The sequence below is a fragment of the Larimichthys crocea genome, chromosome VIII (assembly GCF_000972845.2).
Source record: "Larimichthys crocea isolate SSNF chromosome VIII, L_crocea_2.0, whole genome shotgun sequence".
Lineage (NCBI taxonomy): Eukaryota > Metazoa > Chordata > Actinopteri > Sciaenidae > Larimichthys > Larimichthys crocea.
In genome coordinates this window covers 15,569,114-15,592,964 of record NC_040018.1, presented here as the reverse complement: position 1 = coordinate 15,592,964, position 23,851 = coordinate 15,569,114, and the positions used below count along the sequence as shown (strand labels likewise).

General features: G+C 42.5%; 1 protein-coding gene across 3 annotated transcripts in view; it reads left to right on the top strand.

Annotated features, from left to right (window-relative positions):
• The first annotated feature begins 2,932 nt into the window (after positions 1–2,932).
• The window catches only part of gse1b (Gse1 coiled-coil protein b), a 166,826-nt gene continuing 145,907 nt past the window's right edge, over positions 2,933–23,851 (top strand). Inside the window, exon 1 of one of the 3 annotated variants that reach the window (XM_019254321.2) lies at positions 2,933–5,828. In XM_019254321.2, the coding sequence (XP_019109866.2) occupies positions 3,321–5,828 (2,508 nt within the window). In that variant the 5' untranslated portion in view covers positions 2,933–3,320. Of the gene's footprint in view, positions 5,829–12,320; positions 12,339–23,851 lie in introns of those variants that run through there. The other 2 variants (XM_010741674.3, XM_027281866.1) reach the window with 2 other exon arrangements.

Here is a 23,851-nt window from a genome sequence, read left to right as displayed (position 1 = left end):
ATCAAGATTCCTGCATGACAGGAAGACTCTAATGACTTATACTGAATAACAGAACATGTGGACCGACTTGACACTGAGGTATAATGAACACTACGTACACTTTTTCATGTGTGACCTCTTGAAATGTCATTCATGTCATCTCTTGGACAGCTTACAAATGTAGGATGGACATGAGTTCTGAGCAGTTCCACCAAAGAGTGATTTTATTTCCCCAATGGACTTCTGAAGGACTTTTAGAAAGAGGTTAAAGTAACCACTATTTCATAAAAACTTGAAGCAAGTCTGAAGAAATGAACAAACTGTTTTCATTTGTATCACTTAATCATCTTGTGAACCCTCATATTTTTACCGACCCCTAGGTTGGGAACCAGTACACCAATAAAGCAAGAAAAAGAGACGTATGAAAACAAAGATGATAGAATACGTTTTTTTTTTCAAGCTCTTCTGCTCAACTGTGATTTGCCTGCATGATCCTCAGTCTGACTGACTGCACAGGGGGATTTCCCACATGATGCAGTACCAAGATTTGACACTACATGGCAGTGTTGTAAATCTATGCTGACAATACATTCAAGTCACTAATGTTTCACTATGCGCTAGGTATAACTTCAAGTGAGGACAGAGTAATTGGGGTATGCACTAGAAAATATATGTATGACTTGCATGCAAAGGGTTATGTTATGTCGCTATGCTGTGCCTCTACTCTCTGTGCTTGTGCTCACTCTCACCCCCTCCAACTTTCTCCTTCTTTCTGTGGGAATTGTCAGTAGAAACAGGTCAGCATCACTCAGGAATGCCCTTTTTTTCTGTGATCTTTCTCAGTTGCCATGCTGAAGAGAGAAAAAAAGACAGATCTTGGGTGGGCAAGGAGTTATAGAGAGGCTCAGCAGTATCATTAAAACCTTTCCTGGACCTCCAGCTTGAAAGGCAGAGGAGGAAGCTTAATTTTTCTTCAGGGTGAAGAGGATAATAGTTGAAGGGGAGGGGAAAAATGAGGGAGTGCAGAGGTAGAAAGGTGGAAGGTAGAAGATGGTCCACAACTCTCAGTGAGTCACTAGACAGTAGACAAGGCCAGGGACAGCAGTGGAACAGTGGAACGGACAGACATAACTGTTTATGTGTGTTATTGTTACATGACACGAGTGTTTGAGGTTTGATTACTGGACTTGCTGTCTCGTCTTTGTCTAAGATACTGGAGTTCAACAATGGGAGGGGGACCATTGTAGGGGTTGTAAATATTGTGTATTTGTGTACATGTGTGTGGAATGAGGAGGATATCCAGTTTGATATAGATAGATAGATAGATAGATAGATAGATAGATAGATAGATAGATAGATAGATAGATAGATAGATAGATAGATAGATAGATAGATAGATAGATTGTCTTTCTGGAAAATATATCTCCCAAGTCACAGTTGTCCTGCAAACTGCAGGATTCCTGCCAACATTTTTTTTTATTTGCTGAATTCATTGTGCTCGGAGCTTTACAGTACCTTTGGCAGAGAAGCATCCTCACAACATGACACTGCCACCACCATGTCTAATGCTGGGGAATGTTTGTTTCTGCAGATGTGCAACATTTGGTTGGTTTAAACGTGGAACATTTAAGGTAGCAAAAAGGTTAGTTTTGGTGTTATAAAACCAGAGAGCCTTCTGGTTAGGGTTGTTTCAGAGTCTCCCACAGTCCAGATGTTATGTAAAGTTTTCTTCAAAAGTGGTTTTCTCTTTTCTACTGTGTCTTCAGGCTGCTACTTGTGAAGCAATGGGAAAACTGTTGTTGTCATCACACTGCACAGTCTCTCCGATCAGCCAGGAAATACATAGCTCCTTCACAGTTGTCAGCGGCTTGGTGACCTTCATTTGTCCCCTTTTCACACTGACGCTCAGTTCAGGACAGCCTGCTCAGATGTACAGCTGGGCCATGGGCTTCCTCTTTTTTATACTTTATACTTTATATTTTTTAAGGTCTTATAGGAATATTCAGAGTTTCATGCTCTTCTATCCTTTCTCTGATTAGTACTTTTCAGTAAATCTTAAAGTGATGTTTTGCTGACAGTTTTTGCTGGGAAACTTACCAAGAAGAGGATGCATACGATTGTATTTAAACTAAGATCACCTGTCACCACTTAAACAAGTCAAAACACAATTGCACAAGTGATGATTTAGGTTTTCAATGGGGGTGAATACTTATGCAATTCATTATTTTGTGCTTCATATGTTTACCTTATTTACATATATTGTTCACGTTAATTAACTGAAGATCTATGCTCCTGGGAATGGAGTTGCCTAAGGCGTGAATATAAAGACATGTTATGAATATGATCTCATGTTGCCCAGACACCTTGTGAAGTGTTAGACATATTGTCTTATTTATCTAAATAAATAAATTATTATAATAATCATAATAATAATAACAATATGTACATGATTACTTTACAAAGAAAAACTTCATGCTTCAAGTGTTTCGGTACTGAATAAACATAATTTATATTTTTTACTTAGTAAAAAAATTTAACAAAATGTCAGAAATCAGCTGGAAGCAGTTTTAAAAATAATAATAATAATAATCATACTGTGGACCATGTGCTGCCCACAGCTCTGAGCATCTGTGGAATTAAATGAATAAAGTATTTATACGGTGTATACCTTCTCACTCAAAGGCAATCGTCCTAACAGGGTCTAATATTGATTGATATGAAGGAGTTTCAAAGTTGTGCTTGCAGATGCTGGGAGTGAGTCTATCAAATACACGCCCCCGTGCATGTTAAACTGTGGATATCCTGTGCATGCTTAATACTTTGACGCACGGGCAGCTACTGCAGGAGTGTGTGCTCATAATCTCTGCAAAATTATTATTAGGGGGTTGTCAGGGGGGGTGGGGGGGGGGTGGAGGTTGCCTTTGGGGTGTCGAAGCGGGACCCATGAATTGGGGATGGCGCTGTGTACAGTGTGAGCGAGTTAGCAGCCAAAGTTTGCAGAGCGCAGGCAGGAAAGTTCGCTGGAGAGGCGACCCGTGATCCAAACTTCTTCTGTCAAATTACCTACGGATTTCCAGTGCAGACATGCGGACTGCAGACTTGTGTGCTGTTTCGTGTGTGTTTTGAGTGAATTCCTCTGCCCTTGAAAGATAACAGTTAACGGTTTGCTGCCTTCGCTGCACGCTGTCGTTTCAATGGACTACCGTCTATCTTATCATTCAGTGAGTAACTCAGACTAAAATTGATTGCATGATTTCCTGACCTGCAGATAAGTGTGGACCATGAGCATGACTTAATGTTGACAGTATGCCATGTAGCCTAGTCTTGGCTGTTTAGAAACAATGAACTCCCCCCGTGACAAGGAACTGGCACCCTTATCTCGGAAACACCGACTCATGGCTGCAGCTATGCCCGGTGAGGACAGCCCATTGCCCGGCAACACTTCCAGGAGTGATCGGAATGGATTAGGGGGGCTGGTTCACTGTTTCATATGTGGAAGCGGAGTTACACCTGGGAAGGAACTGAGGTTACAAGTGACATACCAAAAGGAGAGGGTGCCATTTTTCCCGTTTCTACAAAACCAGGAGCCAGCCCCAGGTGCATGTGAAGTGAGCCCGGATGGACATACGCTGGTGTGCGCCGTGTGCCACTGCTTTCTGACGGAGCAGTGGAACTCCTTCGAGCGGAGCAGGACGCCCATTGAGAAGCGCATGTACTGGTTGAAACGGCCCTACCAGTGTGACTCTCGGCGGGTCCCGCAGGAGTGGAACATCTCTTATGATCTGGAGAGGAGGATCAGTGTCAGCAGCCAGAACTACGACGGGGGCGCAGAATCCGATTTCTCGTCTTTTTCTGAAAACGAGAACATGTCAGATCAGGAGATGGATATAGTCGACAGAGCCGGTGTGGGCAAAGACAAGTGCTTGAGAGCATCTGGCAAATCGCCAAGAGACAGTAGCAGGAAAAACAATGTCATCAGTGTTAAAAACAGCCCGGATTCACAGCGGGCAATCCGCTACCCGGTGGGTGTTTATGGGGCGCAGGGATCGCCAAAAGCAGAGAGCGTTATGCCGGCGAGACGCGGTGCTAAAATTATGAGTAATGTCTGTCAGTCATCAGAATCTCTGGCAAAGTCCCAGGAGAGATTCCCTCAGCGATGCTATGACAGTCCTCTCTCTGACACACCTGTGCAGGACAACGGGGTCATTATGCGCAACAGGCGATGGCTGGAGGAGGGGAATGTCAGACATGCGGATCCTCGTCAGATTCAGCATGTTGCCGACAGCAGCTGTGCTTCATCCAGACATTCATCGCTGCTTTACCGAGGAAGAGGTGAGGGTCACCCCAATACTGCACTGTCATCTGTTGGCACCGCCACTAAATGTACTGTTCCCAGGGAAAATAACTCTGACAACTCTGATGAAGATGAAATTAACATTACAAGTGATGATGATCCAGACACGTATGACAGCAAAACGGGCCCAAGAACCCAGCTCAGATCTGCCAGAGACCACTCAGCAAGAAAGAGTTCCCAGACGCACAACAATGTGGATACCTGTCCAGAGGAAGGTGTTTGCTATATCTGTGGCACCGGGCTCAGACATGATGGTCGTTTTAAAGTCAGTGTTCAGAAACAGGAGAGGGCACAGGGCGAGCCCTTCTTTCCCTTCCTGTGGCTTCACTCCCCTCCCCGGGGTGCGATGCCTATCAGTCCAGCAGGTACAACCCTGGTGTGTGGCAGCTGCCACACCTCCCTCATGCAGCAGTGGCAGAGCTTCCAACTGGCGGATGTGCCTGTCCTCCAGCGCCTGTATGTAGTCCCCCTCAACCAGGGCACCAGTTCTATCCATACTTCCCAGCTAACTCCCCAGGAGGGTAAACCTCCAGAGCCCATGGAGTGCATAAATGGCCACGAAGCCTGTTTCCTTTGTGGTCAGGAGTGTAGAGGAGATATGAGAGTTGCATATGCACAGGCTGGTGTTGGCAAATCCCGTGGTGCAATGTATTTTCCCTTCATCAACATGTTGCCTTGCCCACCTAACGCCCAGGCGGTGAGGAATGGTCGTGTGCACTGCTGCCCGCAGTGCCATTTTATCCTGGAGGAGATATGGGGTGCGTATCGGCTCAGCCTTAGTGAGGACCTCATCACCTCTGTCAGCTCCTTCCTAATCAGGTACCACGCTACCATGGCCATTGAGGGGTCCGGACCAGCCAATTCCCAGACAGGTGGGGTCTCTCGCCCCGGCAGCTCCGTGTCAGTGTGTTACCTGTGTGGAGCTGAGCTGTGTGCAGGTGGAGAGTACCAGCTGCATGTCAACCCACCTGGGCGTTGCGGGGAGAGGGAGCCTTTCTTCCCCTTTCTCACCGTCCACCCTCCCGCACCCCATGCCAAACCGGTCGATGCAACAGGCCTGGTGTCAGCTTGTAACCTCTGTTATCATGACCTACACACCCAGTGGGCCCAACATGAAAGCAAAGGCCTGGGTCCCTCCACCCCTTCTACCTCTAGTTTATCTAGTGCCAACCCACAACCACCCAGCTCCCCTTGGGCCCGCCAGTACAGCTGTGAGGCTTTTGTGTGTTTCTTCTGCAGGCAGGAGCAGCGCAGGCTAGGTAGGCTGTGCGCTGTTACTGTTGCCAGGCTACCTGTGTTCCTCTATGCACCTCGCAGCACACGCACACTCCTGGTGGATGATGGGAGGAGGTTGGTGATTGGCTCATGTGTGGAATGTAAAGCCATGGTGCAGGTGGGACAGAACATGCAGCAGGACAGGGATAAGCTGGGTCACAGAGCCTCAGACGAGGAGAGAAAAGAACCAGAATCGGCCTCGTCACAGTCTAGACATAAGGTAAGACCAAAGCAAACTGCCTGATAAGACACACAGCCAAAAATGTTCTTACTTTATCCTAGTCTCATTAAATTTAATAAATGCATTCATAAGGTTCGTTAAATGATCTGTCGTCTCCTGTCAGCTTTTAATCCCCACCTACACTCCCACAGTGCAGTGCAGACTGTATATGCCCTGATACGACCTCTGAGTCACATGGCAAAGGGCTTATTTTGACATTTTGCATAGTGGAATTGCTGTGGTAAAGAAATGCATCAGGGTAATAATTGTGTATATTCTTGAAACTGCTTATCATGCGTTAAAGTACTGTATTTTACTTTTTTGCAGAAGAATAACTCTCAAACAGTAATGTGTGTGTGTGTGTGTTTGTGTGTGTGTGTGTGTGTCTGGAGCCTGAAAATCTTAGTTAGGGGGGCTTACACAGCTGGGATGAACAATGATGAGACAAACACTTTCATCAAAACTTACTTCTATAAACACCAGAGAAAAACTATGGGAATCTGAAGGCCAAGGCCAGCCTTGTGTTTGCTGTGTGCATGTGTGTGTGAGAGTGTGTTTATTTGAGCAAGCATGACTGAGTATGTCTCACCCGGTGCCGAGCAGTTTGTTTTGATTTGAGCATAGTGACGATCTTAAATTGTGTTTTCAAGGAAGTGAGTTTAATGCATGTTTAATGTATGTCCATAATGTATTTCTTTTCATAATGACAATAATCGTAACATGAATGCAAAAAGTATAGTAGGCCTCTTTTACTTGATGTATAGACCTCATTTCCTCAAAAACATCAGCTATATCACTGTTAACAGTCCCTGAAGATTACATTTATTTAAAGTGGTAAATTTTAGTCTCTATATGTGGAATAATAATCTCAATGTTTTATCATTTGCAAATGAAACCCGACAGAGGAGTATAATGGAAATAGAAAAGTCATACTAACAGAGTGAATTGGTTCTGTCTGTCTCTTTCCATATGTTTGATTCCTTGTGTTCCCAGGTAAGATTACGGGTGAAATACCCATGATGACAGGCAGGGCACTAGAAGGGGACTGCAATAACAAACATGACTCACATTGACTTTTTCTACCTGTTTATATGAAAAACATATGCTCACACAGCATTCCCATGATGTGTGGTGCAATCAATTAAATACCTTTCTGCAATAACATGCATGATTAATGAGATCAAATGATCCCTGATGATGCCACACATGACATTGATCTCCCCTAAAATGAAAAGTAAGGGGACAATGTGACTCCCCCCGTCCCCACACATCTGCCCACATTTAACTAATCTGGCAGTGATGTGTGTTTAAAGAGTTTGCACATTACAGCAATTATGTGGTGTATTTTATCATTTTTCTGTTTTCTGTTCACATTAATGACAAAGTAGTGCATGTTAATGTTGTAATAAGTGATTCTGATGAGTGAAGATGCTTGCATAGGTGGTCCAGATGTGATGGCTCAGGGAACAGTACAAACTACACACTTCCTCTGAAGAGAGATCATTCCGTCAGTATTCACTTTCTTGCCATTTTCTTGCTTTTGTGTCTCCAAAGTTTAGTTTCTTTCAACTCATCTCTCAACAAGAAACATAAAATCCTTTCCCTGCTGTTAAAAAGCTGATCCAGATTCCAGATGATCAATAGCAGAGGATGTAAGTCGGAGGCTGTAGGGCTATATGGCCAACCTGTGCGGAGCAAATGAAGATGGTAATGTGTTGATGAAGAGCTGAGGAGCATTTAGACAGCCAGTTGGCTCTGTGACCAGTTCTCTCATGCAAACAGACACAGACTGTCCGCCCATGACACGTGAAGAACATCTGTGGATGCCATTCACACTCAGCAACGTCAGTATGTTGCACACTCACTCCAGCTGTCTGCAGTTGTCTATCTAATTTTCTCTCTGTCCCTTACAGAAGTGTTTGAGAGTAACATTGCTCTTACTCTTATGATCTCCAGTCTTAAGTCTTTAATATCTGTCTGAGCACTCGCACGTGAGCCAGTCCCAGATGAGCTTATAGTAATCTCCTGATAAGGAATCAACTTTTCTGCCCGCCGAGGTTGGGGCATAAAAGGGTGGGTGGTATGAGCGGGGTGCTGGGGCAGGCATGGTGTTGGGCGATTATTTTGGACAGGGAGCGTTGCAGGTGGCACAGTCAGTTTTGGCCTGAGTGAGCCAATGACCTCATGGCAGAGGGTGCCAGTGTGTGTTTCTGTGGGTAAGTGGAGGAGCGGCGAAAACAGGTGCTTTGTCCTCTAGTGTCACGCTGTATGCTTGAGAGGGTCTGTCATCACTGGGGTTTGGGCTGTCAGGAGGGAGTGCCCATCTGGTTCCCTTTAGCACTGTGTGCGCCTGGTGGAGGGAGATGTATAAAGATAAACTTAGATACAGTATTCTATTCTATTCTATTCTATTCTATTCTATTCTATTATTCAGTGACAGAGCAGGGACCATTACAGTAATTACTTCATGTTTAATGTAATAATCTACATGGACAAATTTAAAACTTTGATCAGGGCTAGACTGAGATCACTCACTCACTGTGGTGTCAGCATTATAGTGCCTGTATGAATGCGTGAATCCTGTCAAGTGTAAAAGGGTGCTTGATGCTCTGCTGTCTGTTTTCCCTAAGATATGAACTAACCCCTGAAATGAGATTTAGCCACAGGACACTCTAGTAGCTGTTAAATGTAACGCACACACACACACAAACCTAAGTGATGGGTAGTTCTCATGTTCTCTCTTCTGCTACCATGTGTTTAATTAGTATGTTGGACCTGACCTTTGACAGGTGTAAGTATAGACCACCAGCTGGTGTCTGGGGAGGGGCTGCTGGTCAGCAGATCTTTCACTTGCACTCTCGGTAAAACAGATGTTGTATGGTCATAGTTGTGTTGTTTTAATCATATTTCTGCAGCGGGATGCCATACTTAGAAGGCTGCCATAATGCATTTTCTCTTCTGAAGTGCCTTTGAACAATACTATGAGGGCCATGTTTATTTAGTTAGCCCTTTCTGCCCAATGTCTGCACGATACAAGATATGTGTGTGTCACCATGTGTCTAAACAGTGAAGTCTGCCTCTTTCCTTCATGGATTTGCAAAAAGGAGAGTAGCTTCCAGATTTTGTCTTTTCAGCACATTATTCTTTCTTTTACTAGGATAAATGATTGCAGCAATTAATACAGTCAAGTTATAGTATAATAAAAGGTGGCTGTGTGGAGGAAGAAGTCTTTAATTAACCTGTATGTTCTAGGTGACTGTGATCTAGGTAATGATTTTCCTAGAAGTTAACAGCAGATGCTTGCTGATGTAACACAAATTCCACGTCTCATCTGTGCATCATGAGCTCGCTTTCACTGACAAAATGTGCCAAGAAGGCATTCTCCGAAACTAATTGTGTAATCATCAGCTAACTTTTTAAATCAGACACAAATAGGACAGGCTGCAAAGTGCGTAAAAGGCAGAACATAACTTAACACTTCTGAGTATTGGGATTGTGCCTGCATTCATGTATTTCCGAGAAAAATGTATTATAGATAATCAAAAATTAATATTTGTCACTCTCATGTAAAAAAGTGACAAATGCGGATACAGAGAAAAGAGAAGAAATGATGCCCCAGTGCTTATGTCCTAAGCAAGCACATGATATCACTGTTACATGATTCTTCCACTGATTGGATACCAGCTCTGCATAACTGTGTTATTATAAGGATTGGGACTGATTGCATGAATCTGATAGATGTGTATAACTGATGCTTATAAATAAACACACAGCCTCTCCATAGGGAACACTGTGTCTTCTGCTTGTACAAGGACATAAGGGACTAAAAAGCAAATAAATCAATCAGTAGTCAAACCATGCAAAGATAAACACCACATAATTGTACATAAATAGAGAGATGCATAATATACAAATATATTGAGCCTGACTTACACACTCATACACACACTCATGTGTATACGGTGTGTGTGTCTGTATCCACACATGGATGTTTACCTTTGTATGGTGGTCTGCTGAGTAACTGTTTCGAGTGGATGATTATTGTTGACCTGACTTTATGTGGCTGAGTTCAATCATTCAGTCACTGAGTGTGTGTGTGTGTGTGTGTGTGTGTGTGTGTTTGTGTGTGTGTGTGTGTGTGTGTGTGTGTGAGTGTGAGTGTGAGTGTGAGAGAGAGAGAGAGAGAGAGAGAGAGAGAGAGAGCATATTGTGTGTTCATGTGTATTTGGCCTCTTAAAAGATCAACTATGTTCTCGCTGCATGGCCCATATCCTGTAAAGGAGGTATTTGCTGTCACAGGAAAAACATGCCGGCGTCTTGACAGTGTCGCCAAGGAAGATTAATAGCGTGGTGAAAGAAGGATTGAGGGCAAAATTACACATCAAATCTAGATGTGTGGTTGAAATACGAGAGAAAGATTATCCCAAGTGAATTATTGGAAGAAGAAGAGAAAAGAGCAGTGGAAGGCTGAGAGAAGGTGAGGGGGTTAATGGGATTTAAATTGCAGCCAGAGGAAAACAGAAGACCTATTTTCATCAATTCATCATAAATGGAAATATTACAGCATGTTGGCCTCAGAGCCTGTTTTAACCCAAAAGGGGATTCTATTAAAATTGTGTTTATTCGAAGCATGTGAGTTGATGAACATATGGTGAGAGCTGTTTTTTATGCGTGCCTATGTCTATGAGTGTGTTTAGTCAAAACCATTCATATAGCTTGTATCCTGTAAAGTTCCTGCAGCTGTGCTTCTCTCTTCTCCCAGCAGTGCAGTCTGACAGATAGCCTTGCGTTTCACAGGGAATCCTTTGGTATTTGAGGGGCTTAATTTCAAAGCTGCTGGAGGTGGGTTTTGATTTAGCGCTCAAAGCTTTAATCACCCTTTTCCCGCTAGGATCCTTCAGTGTTGCATTCTTGTTCATATCTGAATGGAGAGATCTGATCCCGTATAGAGCAGATGAGATGGAGTTCCAGTGTTTTATTCCATGTCTTCCCTTTTACCTATAAACAAGCCTCCTCCAGTACTAGACGAGAGTGACACCCGTGCACGGCATGTTTGCAGGTCCTCTCCCTCATACTCTTTCTAATGTCAAAGGTGGTGTTGAAGCTGTCCATGTCACAGCCTTCAACATCTTGGAATAGATATTATTGGAAGGGAATTCTTTGATCTACCTGCCCCCCTTTCCCCTTTCTCTTCTGGCATACAGCGCCCATGCATGCTCATTATAGACACCATCTTGGAGTCCTATATTGAGTTCTCTTAATACATCCATGACTCTAGGCAGTTCATTCAAATGAAAGTTGCTCACACAGCACATATGCCAAAAAGTTATCTTTCTCACAGCTTCTGTGTTGTGCTGCTTACTGCACATCAGTTTTCCTGCACCTTGAAGTAATGGTAAGCATATAAAAACAGCTTAGATAGGCTTGGGAATGGTTTCATTTGTCTAAAAATTACTCGACCAGCAATAAGTCGAAAGGCTTTCTCAGTTCCTGGTTTGCTTTATATTAGTGTTTGTACCACTCCCAACTTCCAACTTAAATTGCGATGGTGTCACACATAAAAATAACTTTTCTGTGCTCTCTGGGAATTTTTGTAAATATAAATCCATTGCGGTTATTAAAAAATAAATAAATCAGAAGAAAATCATAAGATATAACTTATAATAACTTATGTTGTTTGCAGTAAAAGGTTTCTGTCAACAGTTTTACAGTCTTCTTGGTTTTTGTTGCAGTACCACAGTTGGCCACTGGGACAGGGTGGCATCATATCCAAATAATATGTTGATGTGGGCAAAGGTATAATTAATATGCATATGTGTAATTAGATGGTTGAAATAAAACTATTAATTAAATTATTTTATATTTCAAGCAACAGCAGAAAAAAATCAGCCTGATTTGCTCTGGATTTACCAGAAATATACTTTTATTAACCGCATGTCCTTCCTTTTTCACAGTAGCCATTTTGACATAAAATAGTAGGGTTAACACCAAGCAGCAACTTCCATGGCTGTGAAGTGAAGCGTGCCATGTGGCAGTGCCAAAAACAGCCACTTGAGGCTGGCTACAGAACACATACATTTTTAGATTAGCGAAAAAGGCAGAAGAGGCAGGAGTACTAAAATGGATGCACCCACACCACATTTCCAGATTTCAAGCTTCAAAACAGCTCTTCAGAAACCTATGGGTGACGTCATGCATGCACTGTCCATCCTCTGTACTGTCAGTGGTAAACACAGGTGTTACCAATGATACTAATTAAGGTTCCATTCCATTCGGGTCATACAGAGTCAGGGTGCTGCTGTCCTGCATGTCGGTTCACTGGAAAGACTCTGCTGCACTAAATGGAACAAAACCTTAATTAGTATTACTGGAAACACCTGTGTTAACCCTACTAATTCAGGTAAAAAACAGCTACTGTGAAAAAGGTCTATTCATTAAAAAAAAACAAAAAGAAAAAAACAACCAGCTGCAGAAAAAAGAGAGAGAAAAGGCTGAATTACTGTAAATATGGTGAGTAATCCAACCTCCAACCTTAGCTTTTTTGTGGACATTTTCTGTTGGCATTAATTGCGTAAATATCTGTAAATTTACTTAGTTAGCTCAGTCGGTTAGCTATCTTTTGATATGTGTTTGACACACCTTCAGTTTGTAGACATTTAGACTTGAATCATTCAGAGTTTTAGTCAACTAAATTTTAAATGAAATTAATAGTTTTTATAAAACACTAATTACAATGGTAGCAAACACTCAGTGGTGGTAACTTGGTGGTAACTTGGTTAGCTACCACCAATAGCTAGCTAGGTATTAATTAGGGTCTTGACACTCAGAGAAGTTCGTGTGTTTTCCTTTTTCACATGGCTGGAATCTGCATTTTGATTTTGGTTGATTTTAATGCAGGAAATGAAAAGAGGCAGACAGAGAGCAGTGGTCTAGACGAGACTGAAAACACTGGTGGGTGAGAATTTGTTTTGTAAATTATAATGTAATAGGGAAACTCCAGGAGATGAACTTTTATTGTAATTTAACCCAAAAGACATTGGTTTTCTCCTGTTGGTTGTGTTCATAGGTTGGCAGTCCAAATGTATAAACATATGCCAAACAAAATCATAACAGACATGTTAATCTTAAAATTCCCTGGCGGACGATTGCCGACAGGAAGCAGTACAGGGCCAAAGAGGGAAGGAGAGAGTGATTAAATCAAGCACTGTCAAAGCTTTCCTCACATCTGTGTTGGTACAGAATAGAATGTCATTGAGTGCAAAAAGTGAATGACAGTGTGGTAGCTCACTAAACTGTGAAAGAATAAGCGTGTGGCACTGCTCTTTTTAGGTTTGTTTCTTTGAGCAAAAGAAGCAGGGGGGTGAGAAGGAAGTCAGAGATTTTAAGGTTTGCCTATCTGCAGACCTTCCAAGCTAAGGCATACTGACCTTTTAACCCTGCGAAGCCAAGCAGAGAGGCGATATCGATGCAGGCTCAGCACTCAGGAACAGGGTCAGAGCAAAGGTCATATGTTGGAGGAGCCACGATTCTGGCACACCTGTTTAGCTTTTTGACATCAGTATTATTTGGGCATATTGTCTGCCCTTGTGATCTACGCAGTTTTAAAAAAACAGCTTGTGGATTGACCATACACAAAAGAAATATATAAATCAGCCTTCACCACAGATTTAAGGTTATTATACTGATCACTTGATGCACTTGATTTGCTTGAACGCTTGAAATAAAAAGGAATGTGCACCTTCGTCTTTTTCATTGGCCGCCTTGCTGGAAGATGTAGCGTTTTTGTCCCTCTGTGTTGGCACCCGTGAGTCTCACTCGGAAGAATTAGGAAGTCAGTTTGAATGTGTGTCTTTATTGAAATGTTACAATTTTGTCTGTGTGATTTTTTTTTGTATTGAATTGCTACTTAATACGTACTGAATTGTCCGGGAGAGATGGATACATAAACTTGATCTCTCTCGTTCTCTTGTACTTGTTTGCATTGGTTGTTTCTCTCAGTTTTCATTCAGTGACTCTCAAGACCTTTTTGGTGACTGGACGACACCAGAGGATTAAACTATTACACACCCCTGGTCCTCCCACCCAGGTGCTTTCACTTATTTCTGCTGATTAGACCTTGTCTCAGGAATGTAGGCATGAAACTGCACCTGTCCGACATCTCCACGACTCTCTTGTCAGTTTTGTTGTACCTGTCAGGGCCTGGCAACTTACACATTTGTGATCTCTATTAGTAAAGGGAGATTAGTGCCCTCAGCAACCTCCCAACATACCTTCACCTAGCTCTAACCTGAGAAGATATTGAATCAGCCAAGAATAACTGAAAACACCTGTGAAGCTGTGTGGGGGTCTTAAAGCAGCTGCCAGAGCCTTTACCTCACTTTCTAGCATTCCCACCTGTGACCTCTGGCTCATAGGGGTGTGCGTTGACCATGGCATCATATCATAATATGAAATAATTAATAACATCATCTAAAAAACTGGCACTTTGGCTGAAATTCTCCTCTTAATTTCAATATTGTAGATAGATAGAAGAGTAATGTGCTTTAACTAGGCTTATGGGAGGACAAGAAAAAAAACTTCCATCAGTTGATGTTGTAATAGGCTAATGGATGGTAGGGGTAAATGATTACAGGTGTCTGTCTTTAGCTGTGGATGTCACAGACCTAATTCTATCATTCAGACAAATATGGAACATACATAAAAAATTAGAATAATGTCTCTTTAGTGTCAGTGAAAGAAATATCTTGTATTACATATTGTTAGATGTGCCTGGTCAATCCACTTGAGTGGACAGGTTGACAGAGAGGGCAGTGTCCCACTAAACCCTGAAACCATGGACCCTATTGTGAGCTATTTTCACGGGTGCCCATTTGGCACCAAAAAGTGTGCATGTGATGGGCCAGGCTGGGGCCATTGTCTTCCCTGTCATACAGTTTTTATTGATCCGCTTCTCTCCATTCTTGCTTAATTCTTGTGAAATCTGGGCCCACACTGGTATAGTGTTGCCTAAATCACTGCTTCTACACATTTCTCACTCACATTTACCCTTTGTCACTTCATTTTACAGCCAAAGACAATTAGAGTGTAGGACCAGACTCATATACAGTAAACAAGTACCTGCGCAGTGAAGGAGTGTCCTGGTGACAACATGAATGTAATAATTTCACTCACTACCTCAGGTTTAGGAGATATTTTTAAGCTAGAATTTGTGTTTTCTTCTATACACAGACTTTGTCGGTTATTATTATATCCAGAGAATTCACTCATCCAAACACAGAAATCAAGTTTTTAAAATATGTTTTCCATGAAATGTTGATTTAAAAATTGCCACTAATATGCGCATCAGAAGAACTGACATTATCAGTATTGATACTGTAAAAGTCTCCAGAGAAATCTGAATTTTTGTATTTCACAAGAGAACTTTTGGTGTTTTTGTTGTAACTTTTGTGCAAAATGAGTTTTGCGTGGACATTAGGGGAAATTATGCCTGTGTTAGTCTGCAGAAAATTCTTTGTGTGTATGTGTAACAACCCTTTTTTAACAACAACAACAACAAAAAACTCTCCCAGACTGTCATGTCCTTTTTTGTTAACAGCTAGGCATTTTTAGGTCAGTCCACATGCTAACACCCTGAGGTTTATCATAGACATTTTCTATACTACATCTGCTTTGTAATAAATTCCTCTGTGTTGCCACACTGGAGTCTGGCATGGTGTGGCAAGAAGCCAATGCAGAAGAAGCAGATTCTGTAGTGTAAAGGCTGCTCTGCTGCACTGTCCTGGAGTTTGACTGTGGTAATTATAGAGGACAGAGTGTAATGTAACTATAGCTCAGCTCTCTCTGGCAGCTGCCCTCTGGACATATCACCACAGTCATGTAGAAATGCATACATTCGACATACACACTTAAACTACGTAATCTTTGATCATCATTTACATACAGAACAGCTGCAAGCATGTGTGAATGTGTATTTTTGTGCACGTGTGTCTGCCAGGTGGTTGGGAGCACTGGCAGGTGTTTGCTCTCGTGCTGGCAAATGCAGCTGGATTGTGCCACAGCTGTGTGTGTGCGTGTGTGTATGTGTATGTGTGTGTGTAGGTGTGTATGCGTGTGTGTGTGTGTGTGTGTGTGTGTGTGTGTGTGTGGTTCTGCACCTGGACACAGCTGGAGTGTGTGGCAGCACAGTAGCTAATAGCAACCTATTTCCTTGCCAGACATTTAACATGTAACTTATGCTCTCCGCTGAATTATTCATTGCTATTAAGCGCTACTCATTAGTCTTGCTCTTTTAGACCTCCCAAGTGAAGTTGAAGGTCTGTGTGAATGTGATTCTTCGTTCTTGGGCTCTTCCTCTTCATTTCCCACTTTGTTTTACACATGCATCTTCCTCTTGATCTGCTGGTACTTCTAACGGGGTGAAGAGAGAGGAAGACTTGCTCTCACCCTGCTGTCAAGACAACCGGAAAGCCAAAATAGCCCCCTGTAGTGAACTAAATATACTACACACCCTCTTGCCCCACTCACACAGCACACAAACAACCACTGCCTCCAACCAACCAGCCGCTAGATAACTTCACCCTCTTTCTGTCAGCCAACCAGAGGACACATAATGATTAGCATTGCTGGTGATCTTCAGAGAGCTTATTTTGGCTGAAGAAGGCATTCCCTCCTTGAATTACTCCCTCCTCCCTGTCAGCATCCCCAAGTCCTGCCCGTGACCCCTACACATGCCGTACAGCCACCTGGTCTCCCGCATACTCAGCTTGTCCTGCCAACTTTGGGACAGCTGGGAAGAAGGCGACAGAGAAGGAGTTTTGGACTGAGCCTCCCATGATGCCTCTGGAACAATACAGTTCACAGGCTATACAGTAGCCCTGACACATTTAGTAGTATGTGGTGTCTACACTGTGTGCTGAAAGTAGACTTTACAGGATGAAGTTACCACACAATGCTCAAATACTTTGTGCCAGTAAGCTGGCCACAGTTGTCTCCATGTGTCTACTCTGTATAAATGGCATACTGGAGGTTAACATTTGACCCTTAGTTTTGGGTTTTGATCCAGTTTCCCAGAGCAGTTAGTAATCCACAGCAAACACAAAAATGTTAGAGTCAGAGTGACCTAAATGTTAGCCAGGTGGTTTAGACTTCAACAGCGATGCTCTCAAACCATAAGTGGACACTGACATGAACACACATGCATGAGCACACACAAACACACAGACATAGTCAGGAGTTACAGGGACTTTGTGAATAGTTTCCATGGGTGAGAGTCTCCCACACTGACATGACCATCCTATGAGTCAGAAATAAACCGATACAGTTTCTCCATCTGTGTGACAGATAGATACCACAGATACTTCCCGAAGGCCTGTCATTATTTATTTGTTACTTTTTGCCTGCTATCCCTTTCAAGTGTGCTATTTGCTCTGTTGAAATGTTATTAATATAGATTTCATGTGGCTGTTTACCACTGCTGGTTATGTCTACGACTTACTGAAAGCATACCTCACCTGATCCAAGGCTATGAGGCTAGCAGTGTGCTAACATATGACCTGCCAACTTGGTCAGTGGCATTTCCCACATGGCCAAGAGTTGTGTGCAATGTGGACCAATGTGCTAGTCATGGTTGATGTGCAGAGCACAGCCTCCAGGCCACAGTGAAGTAGCCAGAGCGGTAAGCCACTTGAGTAGATTTAACCTGTCGCAAATGATCTCCAAGCGTCTTGGTGGCAAACTCACTGACCGAATATGACAATAACGTGGTGTTGTAACAAGATTTATTGGCAACAATGGTTTTAGGTCAGAAAGTGTTTTACCATTAAAATTTCAGAGAGAAGACTGAGATGTTAAAATCCAGTGTTTCCTCCTCAAAGAGAGCCCCTGTTATAAAACGCTTCGGTTGTTATGAAAGCCTGCAGAGGAAGAGGGGTTTGAGATGGTTTTTATGTTCTCCTCTTCTACAGGGGGCTATAAAAATAGCACTTGGCTCGAGTTAGGTGTCATAGGTTCATTCTTCTCTCAGCTCTGTCTTCTGTCCATCTCTATCCTTCTTTCTCCCGTCCCCTCATCACCTCAGTCCTCCTCTTTCTTTCTCCACACCCCCTCCTTTTCCCCTCTTTTCCCCTTTTCACCCCCCACCCCCCTTCATCTCTCCCTGTGGTATTAGCGGGGCCACATGTTGCTGGCCTCTCTTGGTGGTGCGAGCCCCATGGCAGGCCCTGGCTCCAGGCTGACGCGTAGCTCGGTGTATGTGTGGATGAGAGGGAGACTGTAATGTGTGCCTGCATGCCTAAGTATGTGTGTGTGTGTGTGTGTGCGTGTGTGTGTGTGTGTGAGGCCACTAACACAGTAACCTGATAGTGGTGCGGCTGAGCAGTACAGAGCGGAGTAGTGCTGTGATTTATCCCGCGGGCCCAGCAGATGGCTGCAACAGGAGTTTGTTTAAGTTTGCTTCAGAGACGGGCAAGCAGCCAGGAGCATAGAGAGGGCCTGCCAGAAAAATGTTCACTGACTCTGGATGCCTAACCACACTACTCCCCCTCTCCTCTCCCTTCTGCCTCCCCCTAACCCCTCACAGCCCCCTCAGTCTAACACACACACACACAGACACACACACACATGCTCTTGCAGACTTTCTGTCGCTACTCTCCTTTTACCCCTCTCTAATTTCTTTCTTTCCTCCCATCTGCTTCACACACATGCTTACATACATATGCACACACACACACACACACACACACACACACACACACACACACACACACACACACACACACTGGTTTGTGCATGCTTCTCTGTTCTGTTGGCAACATCCCTAGTGCAGACATGATCTCACACCTCAGGAGGGGGCATAAAGACTGAGGAGGTGTCCATTCTGTGGGGGTCTCCTGAACACAACCATATGACCAACACTTTGTATATGGAAAAGAGAAGGATCTCTGCAGCAAAAACAATGCAGACGAGCACATGCACAACCATGCACAACTTTGCAATGTGCACATAAAGCAGATGATTTATGAAATAGAGTCCAGTCTGGTTTTGATGTCCGCACATCGCCTTTCCGCTCTTGCTCTGATTCAAGCTCCTGCTCTATGTTTGCAAAAGTGATGACAAGTCCTGTCACATTGCTTCAGGTCAACCAGGGTGATAACTCTTGACCTCCCTCTCCTCACATCAGCCTCGCCTTTTCTACCATATCTTACCACGTCTTTTCCTTTCCTCTCTATATATATTCCTCTTCTAGACAAAGAGCAAATATGTATCATGTCACAATGTCATAATCAGGAAAGGCAACAGACATCAAAGCAGAGAGTGAGACACAGTAAACTGAATGGGCATTTTTTAAGACTGAGTTAGTGTGTGAGGTTGGAAAAAGTTATTTGTCAATATATTGTCTGGAACAGAAATGTGACAGCTGCTTGAACTTGGAATCTGTAGTTTTAATCTAATTTTTCAAACTCACTCGTTTATTTTGTTTACTTTCAGTTTTTACATTTCAGCAACCACAAACTCCAATGCCAAATAGTAAATAAATGAAAAGTCAAGTATTTCCAGTTCCTTCCCTGTGTACTTAGAAGTCTTCTCTATAATCCTCTCTGTCGTCCAATAGCCTAAGAAAAATCATCTGTTTGTATCAAAATGAAAATATCTACAGTAAGTAGTCCAACTAGTGTTTGACCAAGTAGTCCTGCCACCCACCTGCCTTCAACTTTTCATGTCTTACATTTTTGTATGATTGCATTCCTTTTATTTATTTGTATTTTCATTAATACAATCCATATGAGCCCACAAACATTTTAATGCAGGAGCATCTTGTTCATGTGTGCACACTGACAATCATTAAAGATAAAGTTTGAGGCCTATATAAATTTCCAAGTCTGCCTGTTCTCTATATTTTATTCATTCAGGATTCTTAAAGGTTACTGCCGGGTGTGACGAACTTTGGCCAGGGTTAAAAGGTTTTATGCGTGTGTGTATATTTGCGTGTGTTGACTGTGGGCATGTGTCACCGCATGACTAACTCTCAACAACAATACACTCATCCACACACACATGTTCCTTATTCTCCTCTTAATTAATGTGTCATATATTCATACCTCATTATTCTTCTCTGTGGACCTTTTATTTAGATCTTTTTCTCTTTATATCCATCAGATCTCTTTCTCTCGCTGTCAAGTTTATTTAATCACTTACTCACTGTTTCTGCTGAAGTTTCTCTATTTCATTCTCACTCTGCCTCCTAATCTCTGCCCAGTGTCATCAGTGGCCTTTCTAGTTTGGTCGCAGTGATTGGACTGGACAGTAATACTGATAGAAGGTCACTAATGCGCACTGAAGTCATACAGCCACGAAACCCATACAAAAATTTAGGAGGGAGAGGATATCCTCGTGTTTGTATATGTGTGTGTGTGTGTGTGTATATATATATATATATATTATATATATATATATATATATATATATATATGTGTGTGTGTGTGTGTGTGTGTGAGTAATGTATATATGTATGTATGACTAACAGTGGAGGCTGTTAGAGCCATTGTGCTTTGGCACTGATCCTTATTTCCTCTAAAGTAACATAAGTCATTCCTACCGCCTTCAAGTCAGAGTCACACAGCTGAATGTTATCTGTGTTGTGTAAGTCTGTAAGAGTGTAAGGATAAGAGTGGCATGTTTTTGTTCCTGGAGGTATAACTGCTTCCAGAATATTAATCAGCTACAATATGCATTATGGGCATTATGGACTTAAAGCCTTCAACTCTGAAAGATGGCAGTTCATTAGTCATCTTAATACAGTCGTCCTTGTAGTTTTCAATTCAGCCACTGATATTTAAACATACAAGAGTCACTCCAGCTGCAGAATCTAGGTTTGGTTTTAAATTTGGTTAAATTTGGTAAATTTGGTTCTAAATAAGATTTGTCTCCTGGATGAGAAATAAAACGATTCTTTGAGCGTGTTGGTAGCTGATCTGTGACAACACCAGCACATTTTTATTTTAATCAACAAAATAGTACATGCCTCTTATCAATGACACTGTGTGATTGTTAAATTAAGTTTTAATAGTCATCTATCACTTTAAAGAGAACTATAGTATGCCACTTTTTGTGCTGGTTCCTATAGTAACAGGAGCTAACTCAGTTCATTAATTGAAAATGCAACCACAATCAACACTCGTTCTTCCTGTGATGTTTAGGAAGACCTTTCTGTGTGACATCTCCTCTCTGCTCTGTCTTTTTGAAAACCACTTCAAATACAGAGAAGCTACACATCAAACAGAACGGACAAAAATAGGAGACGGCAAAGAATAGAGAGATTTCTTTATGAGGCTTCATATCCGCCTGCAGCTCCGCTCCTTGATAGCCTTGGAGAAGAGGAAGTGAGTGGGTCACAGGTCAGGTAGCTTAGCAGCACACTAATGAATATTTATTTACGCTCAGTTAGCACAAAGTGCTTCTGCCAGACCTTAAGTGTGCTTGTGTCCACTCATTACCGTTCTGTAGTATATGGCCATACATTCAAATTCGGCCAGGATATTAAAAGTATGGAAGCTAAGCCTAACACTAGTCAAATTTAAAAGACCTTTCACATAATGGAGTTCACTTGTAGATCCCATCATGTGAAAGTTTAATTGTATAAGACAGATAAATAAAATACAGTACGCGTGACCACAGTGTCCTCTGTGGGAGTTACTATGGCCCTGATTAAAATGTGTAAAAAAAAATGTGTTGGCACTTTTTATTTCAGTGTTCTATGATATTATATGAACGTGTCCAAGCAACTTAAAATAAGCTCATAGTGTAGATGCTCATTTGAGTATAACCAGTATTTCTTTTCTGAAGGGATTTCCATGGGGTTTTGTAATGCTTTCTGATTTCAGTAGAAATCAAAGGCATTCTTCCAATTTTCAGCACTTACAGCAGCAGTCTTCGCAGTTGGTGAAACACCCTCTAACCAATACATACACATTTTTTAAATCAAAACTGTACCTGCATTAAACCTGATGAAATGAAACCATCTAAACTCCGAGCTCTAATTGTTTTACCAGCCTGATATTGTATCCTTTTAAATATCCATTACGTTGTGCTGTTAAATTTCATGACTAGATCTGTGAGATTCATCAGCGACCCTAGCAGTTTTTTCCATACATGTTTTTTTTTTAACAAAAATAGCCTTGTCTCATCTTTGATCTCCAGTCCAATTTGACTCAAATTCAGCCAACTGCGGATCAATAAATCCGGTGCGACCATCAGCTAAAACATGTGGTTCTGTGTGGATGCTTTGGAGCATTACATTCATAAGATCTTATTACCCGTGTCCTCACTGTCCTGTGTATATGATAACACTGTGTGTTCCGTCCTGGCCAGATGGGGTTTTTGTGAGCCAATCGTTCTCCACCTGTCGGTTTGCCTGAGGAGAGCGGTAAGCAGAGCAATTTCTACAGACCAGAGCCTCAGACAGACTGACGCTGGCCGAGCAGTGATCAGATGCTGTTTGACATCCACTCAATATGGAACATGTGTCCTCAGTGTTGGACTGATAGCAGGCTTTGGACAGGCTCCCACACTGCACAGCTCCACAGGTGTCAGAGTTGTTCAGTTGTTTTGTGATTGTGTTAGAAAGACAGGCAGTGTGGGCTTTTTTTTTTTCATTTGCACACATGTGAGAGCATTTTTGAGCATCTTGATTGTGAGTGTCTGTCAGTGTAGATCAAAGCTGTGTTTCTCTGCTGTATTGCTGTACTGGACTGAGTCAGCGCGCATGGAGGAGTCTGAGCTACTTTTATGGAGTGTTGCTGAGCCGGTCAGTGGCATGAGCCTGCATGGATGGCTGTGGTCCTGTTGGATCTCTATGATAGGCTGTTAAAAATGACCGACAGCCATACTTTACAAGCTGCTATACATCAACCCGTAGCAACTGTGGGAACAGATTTGTATTTGTGTCTGTCTGTGCATATGTGTGTGTGTGTGTGTGTGTGTGTGTGTGTGTGTGTGTGTGTGTGTGTGTGTGTGTGTGTGTGTCTGTGTGACAGAGTCAGTGTAGAGCAGAAACAGGGCCGGCTGTTGAATGATAAGGCCTGCTGACCTTGTGACCTCGAGCTTGCTGTGACAAGGTCATATCAGATTACACCTAGCCAAATGTTCCCTGTCTGCTAGCATTAAAACAGGAAGGTCTAACCTCTGGAACAGAAACCTTTTCTAACCCAGCGATGGCTGATGGTCCAACCTTATGTCCAACGATTAGACAAATGTACAAATACACTCTCATGGGCACACAGTGCAGGGCTGGGAATCAGAGGGTGACTCATTCTTTAACAATATTAAAAGATACCCTAAATAGGCAAAACAATGTTTGCAAAATCACAGATCTATCATATATCCTGTATTTCTTTACTGCATTATGATTCATGTTTTATAGAGGTTTATAGAAAGACACTAGCACTGAACAGAGGCAAAGGCTACATGCCAACTGCCTGCAGGAAATGCAGGAAACACCTTTTGACCATGACATATGGTAGTATAGATTGATAGCACACCAGGCAGGAATAATGAGTTCACTTGTTTTGTTTTAGTTCACATGTCAATGTGTCCTTGGGCAAGACCTCACATTTTCAAATTGTTTCCTAGATTTAAGTTTCTTTGAATAAAGAAAGTCTCTCAAATGAATGTAAAGTAAAAAAATGTGGCATTCATTCTGTTTTTTCTACACTTGTCTCATTAAGCCACTGATTGATCACCATGTGTGAACCTGGTTTGTGTGAATAGGAGATAGAATAGGTGAATAGGAAGCCGTGTGTATGGAGAGCTCCTGTGTGCATCTTTGTGTGTGTGTGTGTGTGTGTGTGTGTGTGTGTGTGTGTGTGGTATCGCGTGGCCCAGCCCAGGAGTAAATATTTGAGGACTGCAGGCACCATTAGGAGAGAGTCTGTCTTTGATGGGCTGATTTCATGTGAGGCAGAGGATGACGTCAACTTTACCTCAGAGGATCACAGAAAGAGAGCCAAGAGTTGGAGGAGTGTGTGTGT